The sequence below is a fragment of the Bubalus bubalis genome, chromosome 12 (genome assembly GCF_019923935.1).
Source record: "Bubalus bubalis isolate 160015118507 breed Murrah chromosome 12, NDDB_SH_1, whole genome shotgun sequence".
NCBI classification, from domain to species: Eukaryota; Metazoa; Chordata; class Mammalia; order Artiodactyla; family Bovidae; genus Bubalus; species Bubalus bubalis.
In genome coordinates, this window is record NC_059168.1 from 61,285,062 (window position 1) to 61,301,065 (window position 16,004).

General features: G+C 36.9%; 1 protein-coding gene across 14 annotated transcripts in view; it reads right to left on the reverse strand.

The window, feature by feature from the left end:
• Window positions 1–16,004, reverse strand: part of LOC102389627 (WD repeat containing planar cell polarity effector) — a 454,572-nt gene that overhangs the window by 41,861 nt on the left and 396,707 nt on the right. For 13 of the 14 annotated variants that reach the window (XM_045162259.1, XM_045162264.1, XM_045162261.1 and 10 more), the window contains one exon: window positions 13,959–14,022. In XM_045162259.1, the coding sequence (XP_045018194.1) occupies window positions 13,959–14,022 (64 nt within the window). Of the gene's footprint in view, window positions 1–12,740; window positions 13,368–13,958; window positions 14,023–16,004 lie in introns of those variants that run through there. The other variant, XM_045162262.1, reaches the window with a different exon arrangement.

Sequence of the window (16,004 nt, forward strand, 5' to 3'; positions counted from 1 at the left end):
GTTTTTATTTTTTTCAGTACTTAATGCTCCATTATCTTCTGTCATCGATTCTGATGAGAAGTCAGCCATAATTCCTATTAGCTGTTAATACTTCTACATAAATTTTTTATGGGTATTTTAAAGATTTTTCTCTTCATCATTGGTTTCCGTATTTTGGATACTGTGCCAAGATATTGTGGGCCTGGGTAAAGCTGCCTTCTGTTTGGAGCTCACTGAGCTTCTTATGTCTGTAGACTAACTTCTTTCACCAATTACATATGTTTTATAAAGTACTTGATTTTGTCTTACTGTTACTGAGGCTTTGTTCATTTTTGCAGTGTTTTCTTTCTTTCCTTCAAATTGGATTATCTCTATTGAACTATCCTCCTATTCACTAATCCTTTATTATACGGGGCCAATACTTTTTAAAGTAGAATTTTTCATTTTAGATTTCATATTTTTCATTTATAGAATTCCTCCCCTCCCACTTTATTAGTTTGTGTCTCTGCTAAGAATCCCTATATATTCACTAACTATGTTCTTTTAAAATCCTTGAACATGTTTATAACAGCTGCTCCAAAGTGCTTGTCTGCCCATCTCAATCTCTTGGTATCTTAGGGTCTGTTACTATTAGCTTCTTTTTCTCTTCGTAATACATCACATTTCCCTGCTTCTTCACAAACGTAGTAATATGTTTATGCTGGACATTGTGGATGTCACATTGTAGGGAGTTTGGATTATAACTGTCTTTCTTTAAAGGCTATTGAATCTTTTGTACTAACAAGCATTAAATTAGTAGTGGATTACTTTGATCCTGCCAAGTTGGTTTTATGATTTTTAAAGGCAATTTTGTAAATTGTCATAGGATGTGGCCCTTATTCTTAAAGGATGACATTTCTGGGGTTTCATATAAATGCTCAGAGGTTGCTTCACTTTGGCTGAACCAGAATTAAAGCATTTCTCAGCATTGTGCAGCCTCTCCATTCAGCTCTCTGCCACAGCAGAGGCTCTTTGATAAGCTTTGTCTACTGGGTCCCCACTCGTCACACAGATTCTCCCTTTCTGGTATCTTGCACCACAAATTCTAGAGCCCTCATCATCCCTGAATTCTGAACTCTTATCTCTTGGTCTTCAGCTAAGTGACATCACTGGTCTCTGCTCTGGAAACAGCATACAGGGCTCATCTGTGTATTCTCCACTTATTGAGGATCATGGTCCTGCTGTCCTTACTGTACATTGCCTAAATACAGTTCTCTTATGTATTTTGTCCAGTTTTACAGTAAGAGGGCAAGTCTGAGAACCAGTTTGTCCATTGCCTGGAAGGGGAAGATTCCTCTTTCCCTATTTTACATCAGTTGAACCACTATTAATTATATGATTATTATTCTTTGTTTGAATTTAGTAAGAAACGCACAACATTGAACTATAGGGACCAGTGAGAAACTGACACTTTTCTACAGGACAAGAGATTGAGTATTCCAATAAATGGGGTTCTGTAAATCATTCAGGCTAGATCAGATTGTCATTCTATAAAAAGTAGTCTTACTGAAATCTTTGTATATTTTCATAAAGGATAAAAAGAAAAGACTAGCTTTCTTAGACTTAGTTATGGGTAGTTATCAAGTCATAAATTACTAAACTTTGGGGAACTTTCTAATCTTTATATGAGCAGTTTGGTATAATTGGAAATGGCATGGATTTTAAAATCAAACATAAACATATCTGAGTTTGAATCATGATTTTCAGTTTTCCTTATCAATTTATCAACTATGAAATAGGTATAATAATTCTACTGGTTAGGATTATTATGCAAATTGAATAATAACATACATAGCCTCTGGTGTAATGCAGCCATTTTGCAGCTGATTAAGAAAAGTTAATTCCTTTAATGTTTTAAGCTGTAATGATTTTGTTACCGGTAATCATAAAGCACTGCTATAAATTTAAGCAGGCATAAAAACAAATATCTTCTACTGTTATAAAAAATAAAGACTTGCATTATTCATCCTACAAGATTAAAACAATTCTTTAAATGGAAGAGCTGAAATTTTATTTTATTTACTTTCTTTGAAATGAGTTAAAATTGGAAAAAAATTAGGTTTTACTCTTTGAATGCTTTTACTTGGAGTGATATACCCTAGTATACAACATTTTATGGTTTTATTTGACCCATTTTGGACACAAAATTGATGACATGTCATGCTTAAAAGTAGAGTTTGTGACATTTAAGGCTCTAAGTGATTACTAGTTCAAACATAATAGCACATTGCAGGGAGTTATACAGAATTAGAAAGCAGCTAGTGCCAAGTTTAACACTTATAACTCACCTTCAAAAAATATACTGAAAACTTCTGATTCCAGTTATCCATTTAAGAATATATAAGAGGATACTCTTATGATAACAACTAGAACAGCTCGATAAATAATTTTTTAAATTGTTTGTTTTTTTGAAGACACTGGAGACCTACCAAGGCAGTATTTGAACGACCAAGATCCTAGACAGAAGCAAAGCCCAGAGAGGTCAGTCTGACATTTGGTGCTGCTTTTGCTTTCAAAGCATTTGCAAATTTGTAATTGGTGGCTCAGAGGCTGAGAAACTTAGCAGAAACCAGTGTTTGAAAAGTTGACAAACCACACAGAGCTTTAGGCAAGAGCCAGGCTCCTCTGTCCTAAACTTTCTCCTGGAGTTTGCTCAGTTTCATGCCCACTGAGTCAGTGATGCTATCTAACCACCTCATCCTCTGCTGCCCTCTTCTCCTTTTATCTTCAATCTTTCCCTGCATCAGGGTCTTATCCAATGAGTTGGCTTTTGCATCACGTGGCCAAACTATTGGAGCTTTAGCTTCGGCATCAGTCCTTCCAATGAATATTCAGGGTTGATTTCCTTTAGGACTGACTGGTTTGATCTCTGTGTAGTCCAAGGGATTCTGAAGAGTCTTCTCCAACACCACAATTCAAAAGCATCAGTTCTTCAGCGCTCAGCCTGTATGGTCCAACTCTCACATCTGTACATGACCACTAGAAAAACCACAGCTTTGACTATATGGACCTTTGTCAGCAAAGCAGTATCTTCGTTTTTTAATACGTTGTCTAGGTTTGTCATAGCTTTCCTATCAAGGAGCAAGCATCTCTAATTTCATGACTGCAGTAACTGTCCACAGTGATTTTGGAAAGGAAAGGAGTATAACAAGAATATATATTGTCATTCTGTTTATTTAACATATCCAGAATACATTATGCAAAATGCTGGGCTGGATGACACACACACACAAGCTGGAATCAAGATTGCCAAGTGAAATAAAAACAACCTCAGATATGCAAATGATGACACCCTAATGGTAGAAAGTGAAGAGGAACTAAAGAGCCTCTTGATGAAGGTCAAAAAGGAGAGTGAAAAAGATGGCTTGAAACTCAACATTCAAAAAACTAAGATTATGGCATCTGGTCCCATCACTCCATGGCAAACAGAAGCAGAAAAAGTGGAAGCAGTGACAGATTTTATTTCCTTGGGCTCCAAAATGACACTGACTGGGCTAAGGTTACAAAGTTAGTAGCATCTGCTGAGGAGGCAGAGCTTTAGGCTGGGACTCCCGAAGGACTACAGTCTTGATATAAGTATAAAGTGGAAATACACTCTCAGACTGAAACTCAGCTTCAAATAAACTCAATTCCAGAATAGATTAAAATGTAGTTTAACCTTTAACCTAACTATTATAGTTGCCAGAAACAAAGTAAATTCTTTCTGGAGGAAAATAACATCATACATAGTCTCAAATTATCACTAAACTTTTAAAATCTTATGTCCAAAGTTCAATTTAAAAAAAGGTAAGAGTAAATAGCTGCCAAACAACAGCAACAACCAAAAGGCTTACCAAAAAGGCATTAGTTTGGAGAAAAAGAGGAAAAATACACTAATAAAAGAGAAAAACAGAATAAATATAGTTAATACAAAGAAGGGCAAGAATGGTTAGATGAAAGAACATATAATAAGTAGGAGAAACAGAAAAGAAATAGTGTACTGTTATTTATGTCATATGTCAAACTAAATAATCCAGTTATAGATAGACTGCCTTTTCTTTTTCTTGGTTGTTTCCTTTGCTGGGCAGAAACTTTTTGGTTTGACATAGTCCTGCTTATATATTTTAGCTTTCACTGCCTTTGCTTTTGGTGTCTTACTCAAAAAAAATCACTGCCAAGACCATTGTCAAAGGGCTTTTTCTCAATGTTTTCTTCTAGGAGTTCTATGATTTCAGGTATTACATGTAACTCTGTAACCCATTTTGAGTTTTTTTTTTTTTGTCAGTGGACCCAGTTCCATTCTTTTGCATGAGGCTATCCAGTTTTCCCATCACCATTTACTGAAGAGACTATCCTCTCCCCATTGTGTGTTTCTGGTGCCCCTGTCAAAGTATATGCATAGGTTTACTGCTAGGCTCTCTATTCTGCTCCATTGGTCTCTATGCCTGCTTTTATATGAGTACCATTAAAATATGGAATACAATATAACCATTAAAGTAATGATATAGATCTATATTTATTTTATGAAAAACTGTCACTGTAACATTGTTGAATGAAAAACATTCTAGCTATAAATAAAAAGTTTAATGTAGAGACTTACATAGAGAAATACTTTAAAGGATGTTCATTTCTGCATAAGAAAATTCCAAGCAATTTTTTTAGTTTTTGTTCTTTATATTTTATGGTATTATTTTTTATTATTATTTAGTCCTATAATCAAAACATTTTATCTTCATCTAAGGGCTTCCTGAATCAACGATTTTGCTTACAAAGTATATTATCCTATATAGTCATGAAATTTGGGTCCTGTTTCAGGTTATTATTTCTTGCAACTGGCATGTAAAAGCCATCTCTTACTAGTAACAACACATGGTATCTCTTTAGTACTTCCTAGTTTACAGAGTACTTTCAATACAGTATCTGCACAGAGACTCAAAAACAATCTCAAAATGGATTAAAAACCTTAATATGACACCAGATACTATAAAACTCTTAGAGGAAAACATAGGCAAAATACTCTTGTGTAAATTGTGGCAATATTTTTTGGATCCATCTCATAAAGTGAAGAAAACAAAAGCAAAAATAAACAAGTGGGACCTAATTAAACTTAAAAACCTTTGCACAGCAAAGAAAACCATTCACAAAATAAAAAGGCAACCTAGTAAAAAGAGAAAATATTTGCAAATGATATGACCGGTAAGGGGTTAATATTCATATATCCCCTTGATCTAGCCTTGTTGTGGTGATGGGGCTTGCGTAACTCAGTGAATCTATGAGCCATGCTGTGCAGGGCCATCCAAGACAAACAGGTCATAATGATGTTCTGATAAAATGTGTCCACTGCACCTTATCTTTGACAAAGGAGGCAAGAATATACAATGGAGAAAAGTCAATCTCTTTAACAAGTGGTGCTGGGAAAACTGGTCAACCACTTGTAAAAGAATGAAACTAGAACACTTTCTAACACCGTACACAAAAATAAACTCAAAATGGATTAAAGATCTAAACGTAAGACCAGAAACTATAAAACTCCTAGAGGAGAATATGGGCAAAACACTCTCTGACATACATCACAGCAGGATCCTCTATGACCCACCTCCCAGAATATTGGAAATAAAAGCAAAAATAAACAAATGGGACCTAATTAAAATTAAAAGCTTCTGCACAACAGAGGAAACTATAAGCAAGGTGAAAAGACAGCCTTCAGAATGGGAGAAAATAATAGCAAATGAAGCAACTGACACACAACTAATCTCCAAAATATACAAGCAACTCCTACAGCTCAATTCCAGAAAAATAAATGACCCAATCAAAAAATGGGCCAAAGACCTAAATAGACATTTCTCCAAAGAAGACATACAGATGGCTAACAAACATATGAAAAGATGCTCAACATCACTCATTATCAGAGAAATGCAAATCAAAACCACAATGAGGTATCATTTCACGCCAGTCAGAATGCCTGCGATCCAAAAATCTACAAGCAATAAATGCTGGAGAGGGCGTGGAGAAAAAGGAACCCTCTTACACTGTTGGTGGGAATGCAAACAAGTACAGCCACTATGGAGAACAGTGTGGAGATTCCTTTAAAAAGTGGAAATAGAACTGCTTTATGATCCAGCAATCCCACTGCTGGGCAAACACACCGAGGAAACCAGAATTGAAAGAGACACGTGTACCCCAATGTTCATCGAAGCACTGTTTATAATAGCCAGGACATGGAAGCAACCTAGATGTCCATCAGCAGATGAATGGATAAGAAAGCTGTGGTACATATACACAATGGAGTATTACTCAGCCATTAAAAAGAATACATTTGATTCAGTTCTAATGAGGTGGATGAAATTGAAGCCTATTACACAGAGTGAAGTAAGCTGGAAAGAAAAACACCAATACAGTATACTAACACATATATATGGAATTTAGAAAGATGGTAACGATAACCCTGTATATGAGACAGCAAAAGAGACACTGATGTCTAGAACAGTCTTTTGGACTCTGTGGGAGAGGGAGAGGGTGGGATGATTTGGGAGAATGGCATTGTAACATGTATAATATCATATATGAAACGAGTTGCCAGTCCAGGTTCAATGCATGATACTGGATGCTTGGGGCTGGTGCACTGGGACGACCCAGAGGGATGGTATGGGGAGGGAGGAGGGAGGAGGGTTCAGGGTGGGGAAAACATGTATACCTGTGGCAGATTCATTTTGATATATGGCAAAACCAATACAATATGGTAAAGTTAAAAAAAAAAAAAATGTGTCCACTGGAGGAGGAAATAGCAATCCATTCCAGTATTCTTGCCATGAGAACCCCATTAACAGTATGAAAGGCAAAAAGATATGACTCCTGAATATGAGTACCCCCAGTTGGAAGGTGTCCAGTATGGTACTGGGGAAGAGCAGAGGGCAAATACTAATATAGCTCAGGAAAGAATGAAGGAGCTGGGCCAAACCAGAAATGATGCTCAGTTGTGAATATGTCTGGTGGTGAAAGTAAAGTCTGATGCTATACAAAACAATATTGCATATGAACCTGGAATGTTAGGTCCATGAATCAAGGTAAATTGGATGTGGCCAAGCAGGAGATGGCAAGAGTGAACATTGGCGTTTTAGGAATCAGTGAACTAAAATGGACAGGAGTGGGCAAATTTAATTCATGTAAACATTATATCTATTACTGTGGGCAAGAATCCATTGGAAGAAATGGAGTAGCCCTCATAGTTAACGAGAGTCTGAAATGCAGTACTTGGATGAAATCTCAAAAAGGAGAGAATGATCTCTGTTCATTGCCAAGGTAAACCTTATTCAATATCACAGTAATCCAAGTCTCTGCCCCAGCCACTGATGCCAAAGAAGCCGAAGCTGAAAGTTCTATGAAGATCTATAAGAACTTCTAGAACTAACATTAAAAAAAAAAAAAAAAAAAGATGGCTTTTACATCATAGGGGATTGGAATGCAAAATTAGGAAGTCAAGAGATATCCAGAGTAATAGGCCAATTTGGCCTTGGAATACAAAATGAAGTAGGGCAAAGGCTTACAGAGTTCTGTCAAGGGAACATGCTGGTCATAGCAAACATCCTTTCCCAGTAACCCAAGAGATGACTTTACACATGGACATCACTAGATGGTCAAAACCAAAATCAGATTGATTATGTTCTTTGCAGCCAAAGATAGAGAAGCTCTATACAGTCAGCGAAAACAATACCTGGAGCTGACCATGGCTCAGATCATGAGTTCCTTATTGTAAAATTCAGGCTTAAACTGAAGAAAGTAGGGAAAACAAATAGGCTACTCAGTTATGACCTAAATCAAATCTCTTATGATTATACAGTGAAAGTAACAGATTCAACAGATAAGATGTGGTAGACAGAGTGCTTGAAGAACTATGGACAAGGTTCATAACACTGTACAGGAGACAGTGACCAAAAACATCCCAAAGGGGGAAAAAAAAATGCAAGAAGGCAAAGTGGTTGTCTGGGGAGGATTTTTAATAAATGCTGAAGCTTTTATTATAAATAAAAGGTTTTTTTTAATATAAATAAAAGCTGAAGAATGAAGAGAAGCAAAAGGCAAGTGAGAAAGGGAAATAAATACCCAACTAAATGCAGGGTTTCAGAGAATGGTGAGGAGAGATAAAAAGGCCTTCTTACATGAACAATGCAAAGGAATAGAGGAAAACAACAGAATGGAAAAGCCTAGAGACCTCTTCAAGAAGACTAGAGATATCAACAGAACATTTCATGCAAGGCTGGGCATGATAAAGGATAGAAATGGTAAGGATCTAACAGGAGCAGGAGACATTAAGAAGAGGTAGGAAGAATACACAGAAGAACTATACAAAAAAAGTCTTAATGACCCAGATAACCACAGTGGTGTGGTCACTCACCTAGAGCCAGACATCCTGGAGTGTGAAGTCAAGTGGGTCTTAAAAAGCATTACTGCAAACAAAGGTAGTGGAAGTGACAGAATTCCAGCTGAGCTATTTCAAATCCTAAAGATGATGCTGTTAAAGTGTTGTACTCAATATGTGATGAAATTTGGAAAACTTAGCAGTGACCACAGGACTGGAAAAGATTAGTTTTAATTCTAATCCCACAGAAGGGCAATGCCAAAGAATGTTCAAATACTATACAATTACACTCATTTCACATGCTAGCAAGGTTAGCTCAAAATCCTTCAAGCTTCATTCAGCAGCACATGTACCGAGAACTTCCAGATGTAGAAGTTGAGTGTCAAAGAGCCAGAAGAACCAGAGATCAAATTGGCAACATTTGCTGGATCATGGAGAAAGCAAGGGAATTCCAGAGCCTCACTGACTAGATTAAAGCCTTTGACTATGCGGATCACAGCAAATTGTAGAAAATTTTTAAAGGGGTGAATTTAGACTACCTAAGACTACCAGACCACCTTACATGTCTCCTGAGAAACTTGTATACCGGTCAGGAAGCAACAGTAAGAACCAGACATGGAACAATTGAGTGGTTCCAAATTGGGAAAGGAGTACCTCAAAGCTGTATATTGTCATCCTATTTATATAACTTACATGCAGAGTACATCATGTGAAATGCCAAGGTGGATGAATCACGGAATCTAGATTGGTGGAAGAAATATCAACAGCCTTAGATCTGCAGATGATAGCACTCTAATGACAGAAAGGAAGGAGGAACTAAAGAGCTTCTTCATGAAGGTGAAAGAGGAGAGTGAAAAAGCTGGCTTAAAAATCAATAGTAAAAATCTAAGATCATAGCATCTGGTCCCATCACTTCATGGCAAACAGAAGGGGAAAAAGTGGAAGCAGTGACAGATTTTATGTTCTTAGGTGCCAAAATCCCTATGGGTGGTGACTGCAGTCATGAAACCAAAAGACATTTCCTCCTTGGAAGGAAAACTATAACAAGCCTAAACAGCATATTAAAAAGCAGAGACAGCACTTTGTCAACAAAGGTCTGTATCGTCAAAGCTATGTTTTTTCCAGTATTGAGTATGGATATGAGAGTTGGACCTTTATGAAGGCTGAACACCAAAGAATTGATGTTTTCGAATTGTAGTGCTACAGAAGACTCTTGAGGGACTGCAAGGAGATCAAACCAGTCAACCTTAAAGTAAATCAACTCTGAACACTCATTAGAAAGACTGATGCTGAAGCTGAAGCTCCAATACTTTGCCAACCTGACAGGAAAAGTGGACTGACTAGAAAAGATCCCGATGCTGGGAAAGACTGAAGGCCTATGAAGCAGGGGGTGGCAGAGGATGAGATGGTTAGGTAGCATCATTGACTCAGTGGACATGAAATTGAGCAAACTCTGGGAGATAGTGGAGGACACAGGAGCCTGTTGTGCTGCAGTCCATGGGGTCACAAAGAGTCAAACGCGACTTTGCGACTGAATGACAACATTCATTATATATAAAAAGCTCCTATGACTCAACATCAAAAAACCTCCAAAATCTCGATTACAAAATAAGCAGAAGAATTGCAGATGGCCAACAAGCACATGAAAGGATTCTCAGCATCACTAATCATCAGGGCAATGCAAATCAAAACCACAATGAGGTATGTCCTCACACCAGTCAGAAATGGCTATCATCAAGAAGAACACAACTGTTGGTAAGGATGTGGAGAAACGGGAACCACCATACACTGTTGGTGAGAATGTAAATTGGTGCAGTCACTGTGGAAAACAGTATGGGGTTTCCTCAAAAAACTAAAAATAGTACTACTAGCAATTCCACTCCTAGATATATATCCAAAAAACAAAACCCACTAATTTGTAAAAATACATGCATTTCAATGTTTATAGCAGCATTATTTACAATTACCAAGGTATTAGATAAATGAATATATATATTATATATATATATATATATGTATGTATATATGCATACCACTCAACCATAAATAAGAATGAAATTTTGCCATTTGAAGCTCTATGGGTGGACTTGGAGGGCATCATGCTGAGTAAAATAAGTCAGAGGAAGACAAATACTGTATGATATCTAAAAACTACAGCAAACTAGTGAATATAACAAAAGGAGCAGACTTAAGGAACAAACTAGTGGTTAGCACTTTGAAGAGGGAAGCAGGAGGGGCAGAGAGAAACAAATGGTTATTATGGGATTGTACGAAATCATCTGTGTGAAACTTAAAAATTGTAAAGTATTATAGAATTCAAAACCTCTTTTATTCAATTAAAAAAATCCAACGTATGCTGCTACTGCTGCTGCTGCTAAGTTGCTTCAGTCGTGTCCGACTCTGTGCGACCCCATAGATGGCAGCCCACCAGGCTCCCCTGTCCCTGGGATTCTCCAGGCAAGAACACTAGAGTGGGTTGCCATTTCCTTCTCCAGTGCATGAAAGTGGAAAGTGAAAGTGACGTAGCTCAGTCGTGTCCGACTCTTAGCGACCCCATGGACTGCAGCCTACCAGGCTCCTCCGTCCATGGGATTTTCCAGGCAAGAGTACTGGAGTGGGGTGCCATTGCCTTCTCCAACGTCTGGATAGGTACTATATTATTATCATCATTTACACATAAAACTCAAAAGTTACGGACTTTGAAGACAACTTATGACCCAAATTCCATGTATCTACCATTACACCTTCCCATTACACCCTTCCTTAACATGATCTGGATATAACAGAATTGAGTATACTTCCCAGAACTGAAAGAAAGCTGATGCATCTGAGAGGTGAGAGTAGAGGGGCTGTAGATGCCACTTCAGGGAGTTAGAATTTACCCCAAAGGCAATAGAAGATGCTAAAAGGTTTTAAATATGGAAGAATGAAATTATAAATTATGATTGTTTTGACCAGGGGTCTGCAAACATATTTTGTAAAGCACCAGAGAGTAAATATTTTAGGCTCTACAAGCCAGATAGTCTCCTGCAACCACTCAACTCTGCCATCGTAAGGCAGTCATACACATTACACAACTAAGTTTGGCTATGCTTCAATACCACTTCATTTATGGATATGAAAATCTGAATTTGAATATCATGTATTTTTAATATCATATATTTTAAAGTATATTGACACTTTTTCTTTTCTTTTCTTTTTTTAAATGATTTAAAACTGTAAACAGCCATTTGGGAGCTAAATTTGCTTGGTAGGCCATAGTTTGCTGACCCCTAATTTGGAAGATGATCACTTAGGCTATGTGTAAAGTAGACAAAGAGGTACTTTCTGGCTCATTTCATCAGGTCTAGTATCCACATACTTACATTTTAATATTCAAGGTCTGCTCTATCATGCTATATATGTCTTTTATCTCTCTACCACCAACAGATATGCTAATGCAAAAAGAATATTCTCAGGTTAAGCATTACATTTTATATGCAACCCGTTTGTGTTCAATGTAGTCATATTTTTCTTCTTTAAGGATGAGATATCTTAGGGGTAGAAGGTAATTTATAGGTAAGAATAGTACTGTTTGTTTTATAAATTTTTAAATCCAAAGAGGCAATAATTCTTAGTATATAGGCTAGATCATGATTTAAATAGTAATAATTGATTAGAAAACATGATAAATTCTTTAGAAAATTTTAAAGTGGAGCATCAAATGTATATGGTAGATTCATAAGCTTAAATGGAACATTAAGGCCTTAATCCTCTCTTAAGGCTTTTAATGCTTCTTAAAGACAGACCTTGGGCTATAAATAAAAAGTTACATATGAAGAATAAGGATGTAGCATTTTGATTGTTCACTTTTACAAATAAAAAGGAAAGCAAAAGTATCTCTCTCATTTCCTTATTTTAGATTTTTATCTGTTACTAATATAAATCCTCATGGGTTAAGGTTAGCCTATTAGTAGAAAGTCTGTTTGGCTTTAAACTAACATGGAGACTTTATATTGTTACTGCCTAGAAAGTGAAAGTGAAAGTGAAGTTGCTTAGTGGTGTCCGACTTTTTGTGATCTCATGGACTATAGCCCACCAGGCTCCTCCATCCATGGGATTCTCCAGGCAAGAGTACTGGAGTGGGTTGCCATTTCCTTCTCCAGAACCGAGACTAAATGCTGAAACAGATATGATTTGAAAAGAAGTTTGTAAGATGGCTTTGATGAGTATGGGTGCGTGCTCTGTCATGTCGGACTCTTTGCAACCCTGTGGACTTGTAGCCCACCAGGCTTTGATGATTATGTATTGGTTAATAGTTAATGTAGCATAAATTACAGAACAGTATAATAATACATTGGGAAATAAAGTTTATCAGATACTAAACATATAAATATTCATCTCTGTAGTTATTTTGGCTAGAAAGAAGGCTGGGACTACAGACATAAAAAAATAAGGAAATAGGAAGAAAATCTACCTTTATTGCTGAGTAGTGGCAGAAGTGAGGAGGAAATAAAGTGACAACGTCACTTGGGTCAGAAAAATCTAAGAAGTGTTGTAATTAAATTTCTGACACTGTGATGTATGAATGCATAGACTTTGGTGAAAATAATAAAATGTTCCCTTAATATATTAATATGCCTGATCAATGTGACCTAACAAAATACAGACAACCAACAAATAACAAAAGGTTCATACATTTGAAGTAATTCGATTTTTTTCCCATGATCAATGAATGCACAAAGCACAGTTTAATTAAGTGATGCGAAATTAGAATTTAAACAGCAAACTCATTTCAAAGACAAGATAAACTAATATATGAACCCATATTAACATCTAAAGCATCAAAGCTTAAAGTACACAATGTCTTCACTGCACAGAAGATTCAGATAAAAGAGCCTTCTCAAAGTTTTTGTTGTTTTCCAGATTTTCTGACAGCAGTGGAATTTCTATGGAGCAGAATGTGCTGAAAATCAGGAACCCCATCTTTGTTTATCTGATCTCATTGTGGCAAAAGATCTTATAAAATAAGAACCTAATACAGAGCACAAAGATGTGTAAGAAACTAGTCTATTTTACTGTTCCATAACTAAGTTGAGGATTAAAGCATATTTGAACTTATAATATTCTCTTGGATCTACTTTGCACTGTGGTCACTTTAGAAATATAAGTGAGAATGTTACTTCTCAAACTGTTACTTCTCACTAAAACCTAAGGGACAAACTGAGCACATTCAAGATCTCAGGGACATTTCTTGTCCTGTGTTCTGGTTTCTGAAGCTGTACTTCTATAGGGAATGGATTAGAAAAAGTTTAAGCTTGTTAGATACAAAGGTGTCATCCTCTCACATCAAAGTACAGGAGGAGAGACATTCAAGAATTATAAATTCTTAGAAAACATAAAAAATCCTTTGGGTCTGGCAAGGAAAATGTCAGCAAGTCAAAAGAGGCTGGATGGCTATTGACCAATTTCATGAAGGCAAAGCTGCAAGCCAAGATGGAATAAATGCTTTCCCACCATGTGTTGAAGGCACAAATGACACTAATCCTTTTTAATGGTCACAAAAGCTGACAACTTACTCAGCGTTAGAACTGAAAGCACAAAATCATCCCAAGGAATGACTCACCATAAACAGGTCACGAGCACCAATGTCAACAGCTAACAGAAATGCCTTTTCAAATCTTTGGTACCTGTAAGGAAGAAATGTTATATGTTGTGAACAAAACTATAGAAGAGGAGAGAGCAGTTTGTTTAATGTACTTATATGCTATTGTTTTTGTTCTGATAAAAATACTCTCAAACAGTAGGGACTTCACCTGCTGGGATCTTCCCTATGTGAACTCTTATTGTATTTAGGAGGTGCTGGTGCACACAGCCTGTGGAGGGGTTCAGTAACTGTCAAGCACAAACATAACCAGATTCAGTTCACTTCAGTTCAGTTGCTCAGTTGTGTCTGACTCTGCGACCCCATGAATTGCAGCATGCCAGGCCTCCCTGTCCATCACCATCTCCCAGAGTTCACTCAAACTCACGTCCATCGAGTCGGTGATGCCATTCAGCCATCTCATCCTCTATCGTCCCCTCTTCCTCCTGCCCCAATCCCTCCCAGCATCAGAGTCTTTTCCAATGAGTCAACTCTTTGCATGAAGTGGCCAAAGTACTGGAGTTTCAGCTTCAGCATCATTCCCTCCAAAGAAATCCCAGGGCTGATCTCCTTCAGAATGGACTGGTTGGATCTCCTTGCAGTCCAAGGGATTCTCAAGAGTTTTCTCCAACCCCACAGTTCAAAAGCATCAATTCTTCAGTGCGCAGCCTTCTTCACAGTCCAATTCTCACATCCCTACATGACCACTGGAAAAACCATAGCCTTGACTAGACAGACCTTTGTTGACAAAGCAATGTCTCTGCTTTTCAGTGTGCTGTCTAGGTTGGTCATAACTTTGTCACCATCTGCAGTGATTTTGGAGCCCAAAAAAATGAAGTCTGACACTGTTTCCACTGTTTCCCCATCTATTTCCCATGAAGTGATGGGACCAGATGCCATGATCTTCGTTTTCTGAATGTTGAGCTTTAAGCCAACTTTTTCACTCTCCTCTTTTTAGTTCCTCTTCACTTTCTGCCATAAGGGTGGTGTCATCTGCATATCTGAGGTTATTGATATTTCTCCCAGCAATCTTGATTCCAGCTTGTGCTTCTTCCAGCCCAGCCTTTCTCATGATGTACTCTGCATAGAAGTTAAATAAGCAGGGTGACAATATAGAGCCTTGATGTACTCCTTTTCCTATTTGGAACCAGTCTGTTGTTCCATGTCCACTTCTAACTGTTGCTTCCTGACCTACATACAGGTTTCTCAAGAGGCAGGTCAGGTGGTCTGATATTCCCATCTCTTGAAAGTGTCACAATAACCAGATTAGGTGCTGCTAAATGTAGAGAAATGTTAGCTTAGGAAATACATTTCCTCATTATTTTTTCTTTGTTGTATTTTGTTGTGTAAGTGGAAAGTAGGAGGATATGGACAATACAGCAGGATAAGAACAATTAATAAATCATATATTTATATTAAAAGTTGAGAAGTCAAATGTTGCATTTTTACAAAACTCTCACATTAGTGATCTGGGGTAAAAACATCCCCTGCTGTTGTAATGAAAATAATAAGTGGTTTCTAAGTATTTTAAAAAGGTATTACTTTTCTACTATTTCATCACAATCATACTATCTTTCCCTGAGGTATAACTAAGAATTTTCTTTGTGAGGACAAACTTTAGTTTACATCAATTACCTCTACAGAAAATTTAAAGTCCTGAGAGAAAAGCATGTCATGAACATATAATTTGCACAGGATTTTGGAATAAAAGGTCATCTATGCTGAAACTTACACAGATGTAACAATCAGTTTTTCTGACTCAAGAAACAAGCAGATATATAACCAAGTTCTGTTCTATATTGTGAAATATGATGGTAATAAAATATACTAAATTTTCACATAAAACATAGCAGAAATGTGGAATATTATTACTAACAGAGTATATAAAGTTTATTAGTGAAATAGCTAATATAATTAAAATTCAAACAAGGCTTATTATTATTCCATATGAGCTGGTAGGCCAGAAACTGAAACACTTTGGAATTTCCATACTGTGTTTGGTAGCTGTTCTCCCATCTACTCTCTGGT